Consider the following 22,993-nt stretch of genomic DNA (forward strand, 5'->3'; position numbering starts at 1 on the left):
GGCTTCTTTCACTTAATCATATGCATTTAAGGTTCCTCCCTGGCTTTTCATGGCTTGATAGCTCATTTCTTTTTAGCACCGAATAATATTCCATTGTCTGGATAGACCACGGTTTATCTATCCGTTAACCTACTAAAGGACATCTTGTTGCTTCCAAGTTTAGTTGCTATGAACATCCATGTGCAGGTTTTTTGTGTGGATGTAAGTTTTTAACTCCATCGGGTAAATGCCAAGGAGTGTGACTGCTGGATTGTATGGTAAGAGTATGTTTAGTTTTGTAGGAAACCACCGACTGTCTTCCAAAGTGGCTGCGCTATTCTGCATCCCCACCAGCAGTGACGAGGGTTCCTGTTGCTCCACATCCTCACCAGCATTTGGTGTTGTCATTGTTCTGGATTTTGACCGTTCTAATAGAATGTAGTGTTACCTCATTGTTGCGTTAATTTGCATCTCCCTGATGACATATCATGTGGAGCATATTTTCATGCGCTTATTTGCCATCTGTGTGTCTTCTTTAGTGAGGTGTATGTTAAGGTATTTGGCCCATTTTTAAATCGAATTGTTTGTTTTCTTATTGTTGAGTTTTATGAGTTCTTTGTATATTTTGAATAATAGTCCTTTATCAGATATGTCTTTTGCAAATATTTTCACGAGTCTGTGGCTTGTCCTTTTATTCTCTTGACAGCGTCTTTCACAGAGCAGAAATTTTTAATTTTAATGAAGTCCAGCTTATCAGTTCTTTCTTTCATGGACCAGTCTTTGATGTTGTATCCAAAAGTCATCACCAAACCCAAGGTCATCTAGATTTTCTCCTGTGCTATCTTCTAAGAGTTGTATAGTTTTGCATTTTACATTTAGATCTATGATTCATGTTGACTTAATTTTTGTGAAGGGTGTAAGGTGTGTGTCTAGATTCATTTTTTTTTTACATGTGGATGTCCAGTTGTTCTGGCACCATTTGTTGAAGAGACTGTCTTTGCTCCATTGTAGTGCCTTTGCTCCTTCATCAGAGATCAGTTGACTACATTTATGTGGGTCTATTTCTGGGCTCTCTATTATGTTCCATTGATCTGTTTTTATATCCTATCACCAGTCCCACACTGTCTTCAGTACTGTAGCTTTATAGTAAGTCTTGAAGTCGAATAGTGCCAGTCTTTGTTCTTTTCTGTCAATGTTGAGTTGGCTATTCTGGGTCTTTTGCGTCTCCATATAAAGTTTAGAATCAGTTTGTCAACATCCACAGAAAAGCTTGCTGAGATTTTTATCAGGATTGCATTGAATCTAGAAGTTGAGAAGAACATCGTAACAGTATCGGGTCTTTCTACCCATGTACGTGAGACATCTCTCTACTGGGTTCGTCTTTGATTTTCTTCACCAGAGTTTTGTAATATTCCTCATGTAGCTCTTGTACTTATTTTGTTAGATGTATACCTAAGTGTTTCATTTTTTTACATGCTAATGTAAACAGTATTATATTTTTTAATGTCAAATTCCACTTGTTCATTGCTAGTATATAGAAAAATATTTAACTTTCATATATTAATCTTATATTCTGAAACCTTGCTATAATTGCTCATTGGTTATAGTTTTTTGTTGATTCTTTCAGATTTTCTACATAGACAATCATGTAATCTGCAAAGACAGTTTTGTTTTTCTTCCCAATCTGTATACCTTATATAGAAAAATATTTAACTTTCATATACTAATCTTATATTCTGAAACTTTGCTGTAATTGCTCATTGGTTGTAGTTTTTTGTTGATTCCTTCAGATTTTCTACATAGACAATCATGTAATCTGCAAACAAAGACAGTTTTGTTTCTTTCTTCCCAATCTGTATACCTTTTGTTTCCCTTTGTTGTTTTAATTGCATTAGCTAAGACTTTGACTATGATATTGAAAGGCTGTGGTTAGAGGGGACATCCTTGCCTTGTTCTTGATCTTAGGAAAAGCTTCACATTTCTCACCATTAAGTATGATGTTAGCTGAAGGGTTTTGTGAACGTTCTTTTCAAGTGGAGGAAGCTTCACTCTATTTCTAGCTTACTGAGAGGTTTTTTTTTTTTAATCATGAATTGTTTGATTTTGTCAAATGCTTTTTCTGCATCTATTAATGTGAGGATGTGATTTTTCTTCTTTAGCCTGTTGATGGTGATGGATTACAGTAATTGATTTTTGAATGTTAAACCAGCCTTGCATATCTGGGATAAATCCTAGTTGGTCATGCTATATAGTTCTTTTTATACTTTGTTGCATTCAACTTGCTAATATTTTATTGAGGATTTTTGCAACTATGTTCATGAGAGACATTTTAGTTTTCTTTGCCTACTGTGTCTTTGTCTAGTTTGTATAATTCTGGCCTCATAGAATGAGATAGAAAGTAGCCCTCTTGCTTCTGTCTTCTGGAATAAATTGTTAGAGAATTTGGCATAATTTCTTCCTTAAATGTTGGTAGAATTCAGAACCCATCTGGGTCTGGTGCTTTCTGTTTTGGAAGTGTATTAATTTTTGATTCAATTTCTTTAACAGATAAAGGCCTACTCAGATTGTCTATTTTTTCTTGTGTGAGTTTTGGCAGATTGCATCTTTAAAGAAATTGGTCCACTTCGTTTATTAAATTTGTGGCCATAGAATTGTTCATAATATTTCTTTATTATCCTTTTAATGCCCATGAGATCTGTGGTAATGTCCCCTCTTTCATTACTAATATTAGTAATTTGTGTTGCCTCTGTTTTTTTCTTGGTTATCCTGGTTAGAAGCTAATTGAGTTTATTGATCTTTTGAAATAGCAGCTCTTTGTTGATTTTTTTCTATTGATTTCATGTTTTCAACTTCATTGATTTCTGCTCTAATTTTTATTTCTTCTTTTCTTCTGCTTACTTTGGATTTAACTTGCTCTTCTCTTTTAGTTTCCTATGGTGGAAGCTTGGTTTATTGATTTTAGATCTTTCTTCTTTCCTGATATATGCATTCAGTGTTATAAATTTACTTTTAAGCACTACTTTCACTGCAGCCCATAAATTTTGACAAATTGTGTTTTTATTTTCATTTGTTTTAAAATATTTTAAGATTTCTCTTGATGTTTCTTTGAACCAAATATTATTAGAATTGTGTTAATTCCAAGTATTTTGGAATTTTCCAATTATCTTTCTGATATTCATTTCTAGTTTAATTCCACTGTGGTCTGAGAGCAGACATTGTATGGTTTCTGTTCTTTTAGCATTGTTAAGGTGTGTTTTATGGCCCAAAATGTCATCTATCTTGGTGAATGTTTCATGTGACCTCAAAGAAAATGTGTATTTTGCCATTGCTGGATGAAGTAGTCTATAGATGTCAATTATATCCAGTTGATTGATGGTGGTGTTGAGTTCAGCTTGGTCCTTACTGATTTTCTGCCTGCTGGGTCGTTCATTTCTGATAGTGGGGCATTGAAGTCTCCAATCTGTAACAGTGGATTCATCTGTTTCTCCTTGTAGCGCTATCAGTTTTTGCTTCACGTGTTTTTTTTTTTTTTTTTTTTCCCACACACACTGTATTTTATTTTTACAAGAGATAAATAGACTGACACCAAGCATTGTACATGGATGACCACAACAAAAGCAACAATGATTGCAATTACCAAACATGAAACACACTCATACTATGTCATAATATTGACATTCAGTCCAGTAATCCTCCACTGCAACAGCTCCTTTACTTTGCAGTGAAAATTGATTTGTATATTCTTTGCCTCTGAGTTCTTGTGGGATTTTTTCTTTTTTTAAATTCAACCAGAAAGTCACAAAAATTATACTCATCCTCATCAGTTCACTCAGTCCCATGTAATTAATTTTTTTTTTCATCTTGATCTTTTGTTAGCACTTTTATGAGCTCATCAGTTTTTCATTAGAGTTCTGAAAATGCTTATTCATTCAGTTCAGCAGTACAGTCAGGTACCAGAAACCTGTACTTGTCAGAGTCTTTTCCATGAATAATTTCCTGAAGATGAAACCCTTTTATAGGAACATATTTACAAAAGCATCAGAGTACACCCAGAACTGTCTGTAAATGACAAAAGACTTAAAAATGACCACGGTTAAAGATTTGATGAAAGTTCATAATAATGCAGTTGACAAGAAAATTAGTTATTTCTGAGATATACATTTTAAAGTAATAACTAGGATTATGACTTATAACATTATACCAGAACATATAAGATTTTTAGAAATTTCATGTAATGTCTGAAACATTTATATTAACATATTTCCATACAAATAACCCAATGAAAGTTTAGTATTAGTTGTTTTGTTTGTTTGTTTATACTGCAGGTTCTTATTAGTCATCAATTTTATACACATCAGTGTATACATGTCAATCCCAATCGCCCAATTCAGCACACCACTATCCCCACCCCACCGCAGTTTTCCCCCCTTGGTGTCCATATGTCTGTTCTCTACATCTGTGTCTCAACTTCTGCCCTGCAAACCGGCTCATCTGTACCATTTTTCTAGGTTCCACATACATGCGTTAATATACGATATTTGTTTTTCTCTTTCTGACTTACTTCACTCTGTATGACAGTCTCTAGATTCATCCACGTCTCAACAAATGACTCAATTTCGTTCCTTTTTATGGCTGAGTAATATTCCATTGTATGTATGTACCACATCTTCTTTATCCATTCGTCTGTTGATGGGCATTTAGGTTGCTTCCATGACCTGGCTATTGTAAATAGTGCTGCAATGAACATTCGGGTGCATGTGTCTTTTTGAATTACGGTTTTCTCTGGGTATATGCCCAGTAGTGGGATTGCTGGGTCATATGGTAATTCTATTTTTAGTTTTTTAAGGAACCTCCATACTGTTCTCCATAGTGGCTGTATCAATTTACATTCCCACCAACAGTGCAAGAGGGTTCCCTTTTCTCCACACCCTCTCCAGCATTTGTTGTTTGTAGATTTTCTGATGATGCCCATTCTAATTGGTGTGAGGTGATACCTCATTGTAGTTTTGATTTGCATTTCTCTAATAATTAGTGATGTTGAGCATCTTTTCATGTGCTTCTTGGCCATCTGTATGTCTTCTTTGGAGAAATGTCTATTTAGGTCTTCTGCCCATTTTTGGATTGGGGTGTTTGTTTCTTTAATATTGAGCTGAATGAGCTGTTTATATATTTTGGAGATTAATCCTTTGTCCGTTGATTCGTTTGCAAATATTTTCTCCCATTCTGAGGGTTGTCTTTTCGTCTTGTTTATGGTTTCCTTTGCTGTGCAAAAGCTTTGAAGTTTCATTAGGTCCCATTTGTTTATTTTTGTTTTTATTTCCATTACTCTAGGAGGTGGATCAAAAAAGATCTTGCTGTGATTTATGTCAAAGAGTGTTCTCCCTATGTTTTCCTCTAAGAGTTTTATAGTGTCCAGTCTTACATTTAGGTCTGTAATCCATTTTGAGTTTATTTTTGTGTATGGTGTTAGGGAGTATTCTAATTTCATTCTTTTACATGAAGCTGTCCAGTTTTCCCAGCACCACTTATTGAAGAGACTGTCTTTTCTCCATCGTATATCTTTGCCTCCTTTGTCATAGATTAGTTGACCATAGGTGCGTGGGTTTATCTCTGGGCTTTCTATCTTGTTCCATTGATCTATGTTTCTGTTTTTGTGCCAGTACCATATTGTCTTGATTACTGTAGCTTTGTAGTATAGTCTGAAGTCAGGGAGTCTGATTCCTCCAGCTCCGTTTTTTTCCCTCAAGACTGCTTTGGCTATTCGGGGTCTTTTGTGTCTCCATACAAATTTTAAGATGATTTTTTCTAGCTCCGTAAAAAATGCCATTGGTAATTTGATAGGGATTGCATTGAATCTGTAGATTGCTTTGGGTAGTATAGTCATTTTCACAATGTTGATTCTTCCAATCCAAGAACATGGTATATCTCTCCATCTGTTGGTATCATCTTTACTTTCTTTCATCAGTGTCTTATAGTTTTCTGCATACAGGTCTTTTGTCTCCCTAGGTAGGTTTATTCCTAGGTATTTTATTCTTTTTGTTGCAATGGTAAATGGGAGTGTTTCCATAATTTCTCTTTCAGATTTTTCATCATTAGTGTATAGGAATGCAAGAGATTTCTGTGCATTAATTTTGTATCCTGCAACTTTACCATATTCATTAATTAGCTCTAGCAGTTTTCTGGTGGCAGTTTTAGGATTCTCTATGTATAGTATCATGTCATCTGCAAACAGTGACAGTTTTACTTCTTCTTTTCCAATTTGTATTCCTTTTATTTCTTTTTCTTCTCTGATTGCCGTGGCTAGGACTTCCAGAACTATGTTGAATAATAGTGGTGAGAGTGGACATCCTTGTCTCGTTCCTGATCTTAGAGGAAATGCTTTCAGTTTTTCACCGTTGAGAATGATGTTTGCTGTGGGTTTGTCATATATGGCCTTTATTATGTTGAGGTAGGTTCCCTCTATGCCTACTTTCTGGAGAGTTTTTATCATAAATGGGTGTTGAATTTTGTCAAAAGCTTTTTCTGCATCTATTGAGATGATCATATGGTTTTTATTCTTCAATTTGTTAATATGGTGTATCACATTGATTGATTTGCGTATATTGAAGAATCCTTGCATCCCTGGGATAAATCCCACTTGATCGTGGTGTATGATCCTTTTAATGTGTTGTTGGATTCTGTTTGCTAGTATTTTGTTGAGGATTTCTGCATCTATATTCATCAGTGATATTGGTCTGTAATTTTCTTTTTTTGTAGTGTCTTTGTCTGGTTTTGGTATCAGGGTGATGGTGGCCTCCTAGAATGAGTTTGGGAGTGTTCCTTCCTCTGCAATTTTTTGGAAGAGTTTGAGAAGGATAGGTGTTAGCTCTTCTCTAAATGTTTGATAGAATTCACCTGTGAAGCCATCTGGTCCTGGACTTTTGTTTGTTGGAAGATTTTTAATCACAGTTTCAATTTCATTACTTGTGATTGGTCTGTTCATATTTTCTGCTTCTTCCTGGTTCAGTCTTGGAAGGTTATACCTTTCTAAGAATTTGTCCATTTCTTCCAGGTTGTCCATTTTATTGGCATAAAGTTGCTTGTAGTAGTCTCTTAGGATGCTTTGTATTTCTGCGGTGTCTGTTGTAACTTCTCCTTTTTCATTTCTGATTTTATTGATTTGAGTCCTCTCCCTCTTTTTCTTGATGAGTCTGGCTAATGGCTTATCAATTTTGTTTATCTTCTCAAAGAACCAGCTTTTAGTTTTATTGATCTTTGCTATTGTTTTCTTTGTTTCTATTTCATTTATTTCTGCTCTGATCTTTATGATTTCTTTCCTTCTGCTAACTTTGGGTTTTGTTTGTTCTTCTTTCTCTAGTTTCTTTAGGTGTAAGGTTAGATTGTTTACTTGAGATTTTTCTTGTTTCTTTAGGTAGGCTTGTATAGCTATAAACTTCCCTCTTAGAACTGCTTTTGCAGCATCCCATAGGTTTTGGGTTGTCGTGTTTTCATTGTCATTTGTCTCTAGGTATTTTTTGATTTCCTCTTTGATTTCTTCAGTAATCTCTTGGTTATTTAGTAACGTATTGTTTAGCCTCCATGTGTTTGTGTTTTTTATGCTTTTTCCCCTGTAATTCATTTCTAATCTCATAGCGTTGTGGTCAGAAAAGATGCTTGATATGATTTCAATTTTCTTAAATTTACTGAGGCTTGATTTGTGACCCAAGATGTGATCTATCCTGGAGAATGTTCTGTGCGCACTTGAGAAGAACGTGTAATCTGCTGTTTTTGGATGGAATGTCCTATAAATATCAATTAAATCTATCTGGTCTATTGTGTCATTTAAAGCTTCTGTTTCCTTCTTTATTTTCATTTTGGATGATCTGTCCATTGGTGTAAGTGAGGTGTTAAAGTCCCCCACTATTATTGTGTTACTATCAATTTCCTCTTTTATAGCTGTTAGCAATTGCCTTATGTAGTGAGGTGCTCCTATGTTGGGTGCATATATATTTATAATTGTTATATCTTCTTCTTGGATTGATCCCTTGATCATTATGTAGTGTCCTTCCTTGTCTCTTGTAACATTCTTTATTTTAAAGTCTATTTTATCTGATATGAGTATAGCTACTCCAGCTTTCTTTTGATTTCCATTTGCATGGAATATCTTTTTCCATCCCCTCACTTTCAGTCTGTATGTGTCCCTAGGTCTGAAGTGGGTCTCTTGTAGACAGCATATATATGGGTCTTGTTTTTGTATCCATTCAGCAAGCCTGTGTCTTTTGGCTGGAGCATTTAATCCATTCACGTTTAAGGTAATTATCGATATGTATGTTCCTATGACCATTTTCTTAATTGTTTTGGGTTTGTTTTTGTAGGTCCTTTTCTTCTCTTGTGTTTTCCACTTAGAGAAGTTCCTTTAACATTTGTTGTAGAGCTGGTTTGGTGGTGCTGAATTCTCTTAGCTTTTGCTTGTCTATAAAGCTTTTGATTTCTCCATCAAATCTAAATGAGATCCTTGCCGGGTAGAGTAATCTTGGTTGTAGGTTCTTCCCTTTCATCACTTGAAGTATATCATGCCACTCCCTTCTGGCTTGTAGAGTTTCTGCTGACAAATCAGCTGTTAACCTTATGGGAGTTCCCTTGTATGTTATTTGTCGTTTTTCCCTTGCTGCTTTCAATAATTTTTCTTTGTCTTTAATTTTTGCCACTTTGATTACTATGTGTCTCGGCGTGCTTCTCCTTGGGTTTATCCTGTATGGGACTCTCTGCGCTTCCTGGACTTGGGTGGCTATTTCCTTTCCCATGTTAGGGAAGTTTTCGACTATAATGTCTTCAAATATTTTCTCTGGTCCTTTCTCTCTCTCTTCTCCTTCTGGGACCCCTATAATGCGAATGTTGTTGCGTTTAATGTTGTCCCAGAGGTCTCTTAGGCTGCCTTCATTTCTTTTCATTCTTTTCTCTTTAGTCTGTTCCGCAGCAGTGAATTCCACCATTCTGTCTTCCAGGTCACTTATCCGTTCTTCTGCCTCAGTTATTCTACTATTGATTCCTTCTAGTGTAGTTTTCATTTCAGTTATTGTATTGGTCATCTCTGTTTGTTTGTTCTTTAATTCTTCTAGGTCTTTGTTAATCATTTCTTGCATCTTCTCAATCTTTGCCTCCATTCTTATTCCAAGGTCCTGGATCATCTTCACTATCATTATTCTGAATTCTTTTTCTGGAAGGTTGCCTATCTCCACTTCATTTAGTTGTTTTTCTGGGGTTTTTTCTTGTTCCTTCATCTGGTATATAGCCCTCTGCCTTTTCATCTTGTCTATCTTTCTGTAAATGTGGTTTCTGTTCCACAGGCTGCAGGAGTGTAGTTTTTCTTGCTTCTGCTGTCTGCCCTCTGGTGGTTGAGGCTATCTAAGAGGCTTGATGGGAGGCTCTGGAGGTGGGTAGAGCTGACTGTTGCTGTGGCGGTCAGAGCTCTGTAAAACTTTAATCCACTTGACTGTTGCTGGGTGGGGCTGGGTTCCCTCCCTGTTGGTTGTTTTGCCTGAGGCCACCCAACACTGGAGCCTACCCGGGCTCTTTGGTGGGGCTAATGGCAGACTCTGGGAGGGCTCACGCCAAGGAGTACTTCCCAGAACCTCCGCTGCCAGTGTCCTTGTCCCCACGGTGAAACAGAGCCAGCCCCCGCCTCTGCAGGAGACCCCCCAACACCAGCAGTTATGTCTGGTTCAGTCTCCCCCAGGGTCACTGCTCCTTCCCCTGGGTCCCGATGCACACACTATTTTGTGTACGCCCTCCAAGAGTGCGTTCTCTGTTTCCCCCAGTCCTGTCGAAGTCCTGCAATCAATTCCCACTAGGCTTCAAAGTCTGATTCTCTATGAATTCCTCCTCCCGTTGCCGGACCCCCAGGTTGGGAAGCCTGACGTGGGGCTCAGAACTTTCACTCCAGTGGGTGGACTTCTGTGGTATAAGTGCTCGCCAGTCTGTGAGTCACCCACCCAGCAGTTATGGGATTTGATTTTACTCTGATTGCGCCCCTCCTACCGTCTCACTGTGGCTTCTCCTCTGTCCTTGGACGTGGGGTATCCTCCTTGGTGAAGTCCAGTGTCTTCCTGTCGATGATTGTCCAGCAGCCAGTTGTGATTCTGGTGCTCCACTTCACGTGTTTTGACACTCTGTTGTTAGGTGCATGCATGTTAAGGATTGTTATCTTCCTGGAGAATTGACACCTTTATCATTATTTAATGCCCCTTTTTATCCCTGATAACTTTCCTTGCTTTGAAGTTTGCTTTTCCTGAAATTAGTATAGCTACTCCTGCTTTCTTTTGATTAGTGTTAGCATGGTATATCTTTCCTTATCTCTTTACTTTTTTTTTTTTTAAACAGCTAGTTTTTTTTTTTAATTAATTAATTAATTAATTAATGGCTGTGTTGGGTCTTTGTTTCTGTGCAAGGGCTTTCTCTAGTTGTGGCAAGCGGGGGCCACTCTTCATCGCGGTGCGCGGGCCTCTCACTGTCGCGGCCTCTCTTGTTGTGGAGCACAGGCTCCAGACGCGCAGGCTCGGTAATTGTGGCTCACGGGCCCAGCTGTTCCGCGGCATGTGGGATCTTCCCAGACCAAGGCTCGAACCCGTGTCCCCTGCATTGGCAGGCAGATTCTCAACCACTGCGCCACCAGGGAAGCCCCTGTTATTTACTTCTTAAGACCATTCCCCCCCTCAAGATTAAGCATCTATTCACATTTTCTTCTTGGTTATTCAAGGTTTTTTTCTAACATTTAAATCTTTAATACTTAGGGAATTAATTTCGGTGTATACAGTGAATTAGAGAATTAACTTTGTTTTTTTAATGATTAGCCAATTTTAATCACATTTTCTAACTGGTTATTGCTGGTAGATGGGAAACCCAATGATTTTCATGTATTTATTTTAAAATTATCAGCCTTTCTCAAATTCTTACTTATTCTAATTTTAAACTAGTGCTCTATTTTTCTAGGTAGAAAATCATATGATTTTTCTTCCCAATATTTATACTTCCTATTTTTTTCCTTTTATTTCTATGGCTCTAATTTCTAGACCAGTCTCAAATAACCATGTAGATATTATGGTATTTTATTTTTTACCAAAATTAATCTGGTATTTTTTCTTTTTAATTTTTAATTTTACAAAATTAAATGTCTTTTTTTGTTTTATTTTGCTCTTGCAAAAGGTCTGGCTTGTAGGAAGCCTTCAGCTACCTTTTCCTTTGCACCATTGGCAAGGTCTTGGGGGCCGCCCTTTGGCTGAGTCTGAGTGGAGTTTATTAAGGGTACAGGGCTCTCCTGGTCATGAACTTTATGTGAGATAAGCAAGGTGCCCTCTCTGCTCATCCCTTCTCAAGCCAGTCGGCCACTTTGGCCCTAATGCTTATCAGGAAAGCCCGCCGCCTTGATGGCCGAGCACTGACTACAAGGAAACCCTTGTCGGTGTCACCCTGCCGTGGAGAACCAGCCACCCCGAAACGTAGGAAAGCCTAGATTCCCTCAGTGTCTGTTGCGTTTTCTAGACTGTATCAATTGGGAAAAGAAATATTTTGAAGTCACACAGCCCTTGTTATTTGGTACTTGTTTAAGCTGGGAAATAGGGGTGAGGACCTGGAGAAGGAGGGGTGCGGTTGCCCGTGCGCTGTCCCCTAAACCCCTAGGAGGGGGAGGTTTGGAAGGGAGCATGGGGACCTGCCAGTACAGACTCCCGGCCTTGCCTTTCCCGCCCCATGTCCTCTGGGAGGCACGTCCAGCGCCCATCACCTCGTCCCCCCTCGCCCCAGATAAACTCCCCAAACTGTGCGGCCCCTCCTTTCGCGGGGAAGCAGCTTCTCCGGTGATGTCAGGAAGTCCATTGGCCTGGAACGTCCTTCTGACCCCAGGGGCCCACACCCCACATCACTGCTTCACACGAAGGGGTCGAAGGCCCCTTGGTAAGGCAGGCTGTGCTTTCAGACCCAGCCGGACCCACAAGGCTGCTCTGGCTGTCAGCTCCTGAGCGCACTGCAGCGCCAGGCAGGCCTCTGGGGTCCATGCAGGTCCTGGGGGATAAAGGCAGGCAGTTTTGATGGGGAGGGCGGTTGGGCAGACAGCCCGTGGACGGTTCCACTGCACCCCGTGCGGCACCAGCATGGCCCCCCGACGCTTGCTGCTGCCCGGTCGTCCCCTCGCTCCTCGTCCTCTCCCCTGCCCTTGTCGTCTGTCCCCGCGGCTCGTGGCACCTCCGGGGGCACCAGACGAGTCCTCCCTCACCGCCCGCCTGTGTCCCTGCTTCACGCCCCTCCTTCCTCCTGCGTCTGCCCACCTTCTGCCTCTGTCCTTGCTACTTGCCTGGCACAACAAGGATTTAACAAGGTTATTCAGAGCTTCCACGACTCTAAATAAATGGAGTTGGATTGGGTCATCTTTTGTGCTTTGGTGGAGGCAGGAACATAGAAAGTTTTATACTTAGTTGAATTTATATTTGTTGAAAACCATTTTATTTATAAGCAAATATTAGGAACATGAATTTTGAAGTGCTCACTAGATTGTAAATTGCCACACACTTCCCTTGGAGGCTCTTTGCCGCTAAAATCAATATGGGAGAGGAAGAGAGATCCTGGGTGAAGATGTGGGGAGGGACGGTTTTCACCACCGATCTCAGAATGAGTCATCGCTTAGAGTCTTTCCTTAGCTTCAATGACACTAACCGATCTCTTGGTTCTGTTTTTGTATCCGTTTTTGTGCGTGTCCCTGTGCTTGCCTACATGGGGCAATTCCAGGATGAAGTCCTGACTGTAATCAGAAGAGTGGATGACAACTGGGCGGAGGGAATGCTGGGAGACAAGATCGGGATCTTCCCCCTGCTGTACGTGGAGGTAAGGCTGCACTCCCACGCTCACCCCTCCTGCACGTGGAGGTGAGGCCAGGCTCCCAGACTCACCCCTCCTGCACGTGGAGGTGAGGCCAGGCTCCCAGGCTCACCCCTCCTGCACGTGGAGGTGAGGCCAAGCTCCCAGACTCACACCTCCTGCACGTGGAGGTGAGGCCAGGCTCCCAGACTCACCCCTCCTGCACGTGGAGGTGAGGCCAGGCTCCCAGACCCACGCCCTCTCTTGCCCTTTGTTGTTTGCTTCACCAGACCAGAGGTGACCTCTCCTCAGGGGAAGAAGGTTACCCCACAGTAATCTGAGTTCAGATGGGGACGACATGTGGGTTTTATTCAACCCTGAGGCTGTGAGAACTGCCTCCGCCTCTTGGGAGTGGTCCGTCCCAGCCCATCATCTTGCCACATGGGCAATGAGGCAGGGCTCCCGTACGGATCTTCCCTACTTCTCACGGGAAACCTGGGCCCGGCCCCATTTCTCCGAGACCCTCCATGTTCTGCTGAGCTTGCCCCCCGAACCCCGGGGAGAAGAGCTCACCACAGGAAGCAGCTTCCCCGGGGACACGGCCAACAGCTGAAGGGAACGTTGAGGCTCCCCGGACTTGGGGTTTGGGGCGGCTCCTCAGCTCCAGCCCTGGAGTGGAGCGTGCTCGGGCTTGTTTGAGGCTTGTTGGCTTCCTGCCTCTTTTCTGTGACCGAGACGCTCTGGGTTTCCAGTGAATAAGTTATGGGCGGTGGCCAAGCGAGGAGCGTTCAGAACCTTTGACCTTTCAGCCCCTGGTCGCCATGGGCTGTGTGTGTGTTTGCTGTTTGTCAGCACACGTCCGCATGCGCACGTCCCCAGGCTGACCCCACGCCGCGCCTGTGCGCACTGCGTCACCCCCGGGAGTCGTTTCAGCCAGTGCTCACGGGGCGTGGGCCCCGGACCCTCCTGAGGAGTCCTTGTCCGGCCTGTCGCACCCCACGTGTGCAGGACCGCCCCCCGTTCCGCAGAGGCCCAGAGCCGGGTGCGATCGCAGGCCGGCGGCTCTCAACTGGGCTCCACTCCCGGCCCCCAGCGTCCTCGCTCAGAGCCTGTGCTCCCCCAGCCCGGGGCGGGCCACACACGATGCAGGGGACATGGCCAGCTTTGCCCCTGCTGAGCCCTGTGGGCCAGTGGATTCTGGTACCTGCCAGATGAAGGCCGCTGGCTGGGGTGGGTGGCCCAGGCTCTCTGCGCTTATTAGCCTCTGCTTTTCCAGCCTCATCTCCGGCCCTTTCCTCCCCTTCCCCTACATGTCCTGAACCCGCGGTTCTTACATGCACTCCGAAGCAACTCCCCGGGTGACTCTCAGACCCTCCCCAACAGTAAGTCCGCACACACACTCCCCTCTCTGGTACACTTGCGAGGGGCACACTCGTGCACACACGTGCACACACACACTCTGCTCTCTGCCCCCCCCCCACCCCGGCGAGGACCACAGTCCACAGCACCTCCGGCCTCACTTGTGCATTTGCTTCAACTCTGGGAGGTGGTCTTCTCCATCTGCGGCTTCAGACCCAAGAACTCGACGCATGAAACCACCACAGCGCTGTCCAGACGTGGAGAGTCTGTGCCCCCGACATCTTTGGCCAGTGGAACCTCTTCCAAGGCAGAATCTCATGGAGCCACTCACAGAAAGATCCCAGGGGCCTGTGACAATGCCCCAAAACGGAGTCAACTCAGACGAGTCGCGGAGCTGGGACATCTGCCCAAGGCGGGCCAGAGAAGGTGAAAGGACGGACGTTTAAAAGCATGGATGCAGCTCACGGACGCATTTTTTAAAGAAACCAGATGGAAAAGAGAGTGCGCTGAAGACTTTCCCTTTTAGGAAGTTCAGGAGCAGCAGAGCTCCCCCCTCACCCCCGGCTGATGGAAGGGGGTGCCCTGGGGGAGACCGAGCGGAAGAAGCGAGAGGGAGGCCCCCGGGCTGTGGAGAGGCTTCAAGGCTTGATCTGGGAGGTGCTGGTGCGGTTGTGCAGCTGTGAAGTGGTGTAGCTAACATTTTTGCACTTCTCTTTAAAATGCAGTTTAAGAAGCTAAGAAAAAATTTTGTAGGGAACCTGAGGCAGGTAATGGTGCCCCTGCGGGAGGCCGAGCCCGGCACACTGGCACCCCTGCTCTGGAAGGGACTCGGGCTCATCCCAGAGGCCGAGAGTGTGGGCTCGGGGCTGGAAACCAGTCCGCAGGGCCTCCTGAGGCTCTTGTGGCTCAGACACTCAGCCAACTGGGGGTCAGTGCCCTTGGGGCTCCACTACTGGACCCTGGAGACGGTCCTTCAGTGCAAGGGCGTAGGGGCTCCTGTGTGCCCACCGCCCTCCCAGGCACTCTGCTCTGAGCACAGCCTCCTGCCCCCCCAGGCCCCCTGAGCCAGGGGCTGGGCTCTCCTCCAGGGGCCGAGGCAGAGCAGGGCCCTCGCTCCTGTCCCGCACCTCCCTGGGCATAGCGCCCGGCCCCGCACCATTGCCCTAGGGGCCCTGGCAATAGCCACAGACCCAGGACCTCAGCAAGCACCGAAGAAGGAGGCCCTGGCCAGGTGTTTCCCAAGGCTGATTTGCTGTTTATTAGCCACTCCCTTTCGAAGCGTTGAGCTGACGCTCACCCTCACGCGGCCTCGAGGGCATCCCGCATGGGTGATAGAGTTCAGACCATCTTCCTCTGGGCGACAAGCGGGCATCTGAGGCCACAGGGTGGATCTGGGGTCTTTGCAGGTTTGGGCCTGGGCTGGGAGGGAGTGGGGCGTGTGTCGGTGAATGGCAGTTTGGGGTGGTGGTCATCCCCCTGGGTGTTGCCCTGTCTTAAATCACGCCCTCACAGGACTGAATTACAGGGAGCCCTCTCCAGCCCTGCAGCTGTGGTTTGAAGGGCGTGGGGGGAGGCTGCTAGGGCCCCGCGTGCAGTCCAGCCGTGACACCTGCCCGAGGAGGACCTTTCCGGAGTGACCTTTGCTCTGGGGACGCGGCACCCGCTCCCATCCCAGGCAGGCTCTTTCCTGGGGCTCGCTGAGTGGGCTGGGGGACAAGCGGTTAAACCTGTCTGAGCTGGCCTGGCCTCGTGCTGTTTTCTGAGCGGGTATCCAGTCTCCAGAAGCGTCCATATGTCTGACGCACTGTAGAAACCTCCTCTCACCCACACTCTCCTCAGCTGCTGGCTGCATCCACAGCAGGGCCCGGGCCGCTGGCTCTGGGAGAGGGGCACTCGTCCGTCGGCACATCCCCTGGTCCAGACCCTTCCTTGCTGCCTTCCCAGCTCCTCCTCCTGCGTCCTGGAACCCACCTCCTGTTCTTCATCCCCCTTGGTTCCAAGGACAGGCACCGTCCAGCAGCCATCTCTACAGTGGGACCAAGGCATAGCCCATGGACACCTGCCAGCTCGTCGGGGGTCGCTCAGGACAGAGCGGAGTGGGCCAGGTCACTCCTGTCCTCGGAGGACAAACCCCACACGTGGCAGGGCCTCCCTTCCGTGCTCTGGGCCTTGAGGGCCTGGGGTCAGGCGCCAGCCCCCAGGGCCCCGTGCGTGGAGCTTCACTGCTCGTCAGCCAAACGGGAGGATGACCTGTCCCCCAAACACCCAAGACGCCGTGCGAAAGAGGGCAGATGAGGAACGGAAGCACCCAGCTGCCTGGGAAACCTCTGAGTGGGCGTCGGCCAGATCGGAGGCGCAGGCGCAGGATGGGGACACTGGGCCGGAGCCTTTGGCACGTGGGTGGGATCTACCTCCCAAGGGTAGACGGGACGGCCGCAGGAATGGGTGCAGGTTGGGGGTCCTCAGATCCTGTCCTGGTGTCTCTTTAGAATAATTCCTGCCCCAACACCCGCTCCCTGACACGCGTGCATCCTTACTGTAATGGAAGCTCTGTTTCCCTCATGCGCCCTGTGCCGCCTCCTTCCCTCAGCCCGGGCTCCGCTGCCTCGAGGGTGTAGTGCCTCGAGCCCCCATGTCCCTGTCCCTGCGCCGAGACCCCAGCCACCCAGGCCTCCCCGCTCCCCTCCAGGCTCGGGTCTCTGTGCCGGGAGCCCTGCACTCCCGCTCACCTAATGAGCCGTGCTGAGCCCCCTTCCGGTCCTTCCTCAGCCTCTGCACTGGCTCCCACCCAGACCCTGGTCCCCGTGTTCGTTCTTAATGTCCCTCATGCTTGGCAAAGTGCCTGCACGTGGCAGGTGCTTAATAAATGACTGCGAGAGTGACAGCAGCCCGACAAGTGGCTAGGGGCCAGTTTTTGGATTTGCAGAACGTAGGGATTGTGCAGAGCCGGGGCTCTGGGGACTTGGAGATACAGACTGAGGCAGGAGAGCTGTCAGACTAGCTAACTCTGAAGAGGAAAACGCTTGGCCTTCAGAGGGGCGAACCCAGGCAGGCTGCCTGGAAGCAGAGGGAGGATGCGGTCGCCAGACCTCCTTCATCAGACTCTCCTGGCGCCCGCCCTGCGCCTCCCCCGGTCTCTGCCCTCCATGGCTCACTCCCCTGAGGCCCCTCCTCGCGTGGTGAGCTTGGCCGGGGCTCCCTCCTTCTGAGGACACTTTGTCTCACTTCCCAGCCTCACTGTGGCTGGAGCCCCCATGCCTTCTGGAGGAGACCCCTGGGTTGACCCCTCGGGGTAAGGGCTTCCTCCAGTCCCTGCCATGCTCGCTCAGGGCCCCCAGGTGTGGGGACCATGATGTGTGTGCCGGTCCGTGCACACAGCCTGAGCACGCCTCCATCCCGGCGTGCCCGGAGCGGGTGCACATTCGAGCCTCACTGGGCGGGCGAGCCCGCCCCCTGCCCGCAAGGACAGGTGAGTGATGGCTGGTGGAGGGCGGCCCAGAGGGCCGAGCCCGGGAAGCCATCAGCTCTCCTGCCGGCTGGGGCCTTCTGGGTGGGAATTCTCCCCCTCTTTGTATGTCCGGAGTCACCTGTATTGAACTTGGACATGTCGGTGTGTTTCCTCATTTTGTGCTCTGGGCTCCTGGAGGCCAGCTGACTCGGCCGCCCGTGTCCTTGTGACCAGTTACTGTAATGGGCACCTGGAGAGACGAGGCTGCCCCGGCCTCAGCACGAGGGCCAGTGCTTCCTGGCAGCTTCCCCAGGGACCCCTGCCCCGTACTGAGAAGAGCTGACCCCAGGGAGCCGCGCCTGGGGATGGGAGCGTCTGGAAGCAGAGGTGCGGGGGGTGGGGAGGGGGGGGAAGCTCTGAGGAGGGATGACGAGCCTCGTGGTGACCCCGGCTGACCCTGGAGTCCTAGGGACAAAACGCAGTGGAGGCCGCTCTGATGGGCCAGGCCGCAGCGGGCGGCCTGTGCGTCCCTGGGCACTGAGGACCCGGGTGGGGCTCGCCATCTCCACAGGTGTGGGTGGAGTTCAGCACCGCGCCGCGGGTGCAGCGAGCGCTCTGTCACAGTTGCCCAGGCCCAAGGAGGGAGGGGCCGACCCTAACCTGCTCTCAGGGAGGAGCTGGGCTGGGAGGGGAGGGTCTTGGAGGAGGGCCCGCCCTTGGAGGGAAGAGGAGACAAGGGGGATTCTGGAGGTGCGGAGGTCGGAGTGTTGAAGGTCTGTGCCCAGCTGTCCTCATCTCAGCCTCTTGGCAGAAGGTTATTTGTGGAGAACGACAGGGTTCAAGACTGCGTAGGAGGTGATTCGGGGGACTCGCCCGGGGAGGGGCGGGGCGGGCGGCGGCATTGAGGCGTGCGAGGGGCAGGAACCAAGGGAGGAAGGGTCGTGGTCTGCCGCAGTGTGGACCTGCCAGAGGCCTGGTGCGCGGCATGGCTCCGTGGCACGGAGCGGGTGCAGTGGTGGGTGAGGGCAGCGTGCAGGGAGGAGCCCAGTGGAGGGGCTGCAGGCAGTGATGGGACAGAGCCCGGGGCCACCGGTGGGAGGGGCTGGAGGGTGGAGGCAGGGTGTCTCCGAGTGGTGCTGCAGGAATCCTGTCTCCCTCCTGCCGTCAGAGCCAGCCCACATCCACCCCTCCACTAGCTGGATGGATGCATCCTAGTGGCATCTGCGGAGAGCCTGTGTCCTAAGCCTGGAGCCACGCACTCACCTGGAGGGTTTGTTCTCTGGTTCCTGCTCCCTCCCCTTCTACTGCCCTGCACGTCAGGGATCAGGATCCTTCCCGCCTCCTAGGGCCCCTGCGGCACCTACAGGCACCGGTTTCTGGACTCAGAGATGGGGGAGGATGGGCGAGCCCCAGAAAGTGAGGCAGCCTCATCCCAGGGCCAGTGCGCGTCCAGAGGGTTCTGACCTCGGGGAACCAGATCCAGGCCTCTGTCTGGTGGTGGGTCCCACGACCTCGGCTAATCGTGTGACTTGCGAGGGCAAACTGCTGAAGTGATGCTATTTACAGATGCTGGGAGATGATGGAGGCAAAAACTGAAACCTGATTTAGCCGAATGGATGTAATGCCCAAAATGGTACGGTTACTAACGGCAGCTGCTTCCCGTTTGAGAGGCCTTGTCTTCAGTGCGGAAATTAGGGCGGATGTCGTCTAAGCCTCAGCTAATTGCCATGTTGAACTTGGCCCTTCTTGCACCCGTAGCACCGCCGTCTCCTTGTCACTTTATTTACGAAGAGAGCATATTATTCTGAGCCTCCGTCTCTAAATATGGTATCGAAGCTGCCAACTTCCCTGGGAACACGCAGCTCTGAAGTTGTCTCTATTGTTTCAAAGGCCCACAGCCTGGAGCTGCCCCTCATGCATTGGGTTTGCCCCCCCACAAGTAACTGCTGGTTATTTCTTCACCGTTGTCTTGGTTTTTCAGCTCAGGCCCTGGGGCAGGCAGAGCGTTTCCAGGGAGGAGGCTGGGGAGGGTCTGTGGCTTCTAGTGGAAGGTCCACGCCCAAGCTCAGGGGAGAAGCAGATGGACGCGGGAGGCCTGAGCCCCGTCTCGGCCTCAGCGCCTCCACAGACCCTCCGTTCTAGTTGGGATGCGGGTGGACAGACCTGCAGGGGTGTCCCTGGTTGAGGGGGCGCGGCTCCTGGACGAGAAACCCCACGTGTCGTGCCCAGCATGGGCGGTGGGAGAGGGGAGTGGGGTTCTAACTTCCTGCTCCCGCTGGGGGATGCGGGCCCGGGGATTGGAAAGATGCTGCTCCTGGTCTGACTGGACCTGCAGGCTGCCTGAGCTTCGTTGAGCTGTGTGATGCGTCAGCACCGAGTTTCTCCCTCTGCAAGTATGGACGGTGCCACATCCAAAAGCACACCAGGAGGACCCCGTGAGGTACCAGGCACAGTCCCAAGTGGTGGTCCAGCACCACACGCCCAGAGGGTGATGGTCTGCGGCCACTGGCATCTGCGTGTGGCACTTCTCAGGCGACCGAGGCCTCTGAGGAGGTGGGAGGCCCTCAGCGGCCGAGGGGCCGGTTGGCCGTTCCCTACGCTCTCGGCAGCCCCGTGAGCGGGCGCCACGACTCCAAGCAGAGGGGCTCTCTGGGCTGAAGGCCCTCTTCTAGCTACGTTTTCTTCCTTCCCTTTCCTCCCATCATTCTGTACTGCCTGCAAACAACCAGCTCTGCCAACTTCTCTTAAGTGGTCCTGGTGCCGACACAGGGATGGTTGTGTGACCGTCAGACTGTTAGAAGTTAGGGAGGGTGTGCAGCCAGGCGGGCTCTCCGGCGGGAGACACGGAGACGGGACCCTCATTGGGCAGCCACGCAGACCCCCAGGCCCGTGCCTGACAAGGCAGCGATACCAGTTCACCTGGACACGGTTCAGAACCAGAAACTTGCAGCCATGTGTGGTCATTTCGCTGTGAAGCTCGAGGTGGATTCACGTGGCTGCAGCTGTTCCCACAGCTCTCCCGTCCCATGGCCTCTCTCGCGGCCGGCGGGTGGGCGGGCCTGGCCCCGGAACCTGTCGAAACCTCCGCGTTCTTCCCCGTGGAGGGTTGGTTTGGCGCAGGCTGCTCCATCCCCACCTGTGTGGAAGGAGGCGGGAGCGGCCTCGGCGGGGGCAGCAGGTGGGAAGCGCACGGCAGGCGGACGGGTGGACGGGGCCTCTGCAACGCGGACGGCTGGGCTGGGTGTCCGGGGCTCGTCTCTGGAAGGTGGAGGGCGTCTTCCTCGTGCCCCGATGTGTCTCCTGACATGCACGCTGCCCTGCCTCTCGGACGCGGGGTGCTCGGGATGTTGCGTCGTGCTTCTCTACGGACTCTGTGTCCTGGGCTGCTTCTGGCTCTGCTCCACTGGCCGATTTTTCGCTTCTATGAATGTCTATATGGTTGATGTATAGGCTGCATTTTCCTGCTTCTTTGCCTGCCTGGTATCTTTAATTGGATGCCAGTATTGTGAATTCTGGCTTTTCCAGTGCTGAATGTTTTTGTATTCCTACAAATATTTGCAAGCCTTGTTCTGGGATGTAAGTTATACAGAAACAGTATGATGCTTTTGTGCCTCGGTCTTGCCCTTTGATAGGCAGGACTAGGGCGCCTCTAACGTGGGGCTGATTACCCCATCCCCACTTGCGAAGCTGCGTTCTCTACTCCATGTCCTGCGGTTGATGAGGTTCTTCACTGCTGAGCTATCTGATGTCCCATGTCTGAAAACTGTTTCATAAATTTGGTTTTAGCATTTCAGGTGAGAGGGTAAAAATGGTCCTTGTTATTCCGTCTTGTTAACCTGCAGTGGTTTAGAATTTTGAAATAAGGGTGACACACCATTATGTTGTACACTTTAAACTAATACAAGGTTATATATCAGTTATACCTCAGTAAAACTGGGGGGGAGGACAAATAAGGATAAAATTAGGATGCAAGAGGTACTTTTGACAGAACGGGAAAGCAGTAGGTCAGCCATGGCTCTCCCGTGCTGAGTCTCCCCAGCCCAGGGCCCAGAGTAAACAGTCAGCTTTCATCAGAGACGTGAGGACTGGGTGGAAGCCTTTGAGGCCCTCATCCTCTGTGGAGACGGGTTACAACCAAGTCCAAACACCGTTCTGCGGCCAGTGCTCCGGGTGGGCCAGTGGGGTGGCGTGGGCTGGCGGCTCCTCCGTTTCTTCCAAGCAGGTGTGACCCCTGCTTCCTTACCCAGATCCTAACTCTCAGGACACCCTGATTCTGCCACATCAGAGGTGACCTGACAAAACCCCAGGAAGGAAACAGGAGAGACGCCGCTCAGGGGTTCCTGCCGCAGAACGTGGGGGAGATGTGATCTTGCCTGAAGCTCCGTTTTGTTTTTCCGTTTGCACGACCTATTTCTCACAAGCTTCTACGTCAGTGGGCATCTGGGGGCAGGGACATCCCGCCGGACCTGAATATGAGTCCTGCCCGCGTTTCTGTGTCCGGGTGCTGACTGTGCCTTCGTGAAGACTTAATGCACTTCACCCAACAGGCGATGCCCAGTCACCAGAGGGCAGGCTCAGCAAGGGAGGCGACGGAGGGGAGGAGCGGTGGCGCTCCCGGGGAGCAGGACTTAAGTGTCCCTTGGGTGGCCCCGCCGGGATCCGGGTCTGCACCCCAGAGCATGATCTGGGCGCTGGGGCGTAGTCACTGGGATTTTCCTCCACGGGGATAGGTAGGTGCGTAGGGACCAGCTCTCCCTGATGACTCCCTCCTTTAGTGTTTTTTGAACAATTTGTGAAGTTGACATCTTGTAATGTACTGCACACAAAGTGACATGTAATGTCTCAGTTTTCCTGTCATCGTCTCTGTCTTCGTAACTACATAAGTAGCCACTTTGAGGCCAGACTAGTAACAATTCTTTTCCCTTCTGGGTCCTGGCATAGTGGTTGCACATAGTAGGCAGTAGTGCGTTTGTGTAGTGTTGTTGAGTTTTGGGCCAGTGTTTCACAGAAGTGGTCACAGTATAAGGGCTAAGCCGTCAGCCATTTCTGAGGTCTTAGCTGGGACACCTTCAGCCTGTCTTCTTGGAAGCACATGGTGGGACTTAGCAAGGCCTTGTGAAACCGGCCCCTGCAGCTTCCCCAGGAGCTTCTGTGTGGTAGCCCTGCCCACAGCCTGGAGGTCCAGCTGCAGGTGGGCCCAGAAAAAAGCAGAGATGACTTCCATCTTCAGTAGACAAGCAGGGATGACAGTGTCTCAACCTGCGGCTGAAGTGCAGGCGATGTTGGAAGGAGCCAGGCCTGGCTGCCCGCTGAGCCCAAGCCTCTCCTGGGGCCTCGGTTCGCCCAGCCGGGGGAACGGCAGCCAGCTGTGCTGTGTCTGAC

General features: G+C 48.9%; 1 protein-coding gene across 1 annotated transcript in view; it reads left to right on the forward strand.

The window, feature by feature from the left end:
* Window positions 1-22,993, forward strand: part of SH3RF3 (SH3 domain containing ring finger 3) — a 218,669-nt gene that overhangs the window by 108,693 nt on the left and 86,983 nt on the right. The window contains exon 5 of the mRNA XM_061210569.1: window positions 12,736-12,831. Coding sequence (XP_061066552.1) covers window positions 12,736-12,831 — 96 coding nt within the window. The remainder of the gene's footprint in view (window positions 1-12,735; window positions 12,832-22,993) is intronic.

This window comes from Eubalaena glacialis, chromosome 14 (genome assembly GCF_028564815.1).
Source record: "Eubalaena glacialis isolate mEubGla1 chromosome 14, mEubGla1.1.hap2.+ XY, whole genome shotgun sequence".
Taxonomy (NCBI): Eukaryota; Metazoa; Chordata; class Mammalia; order Artiodactyla; family Balaenidae; genus Eubalaena; species Eubalaena glacialis.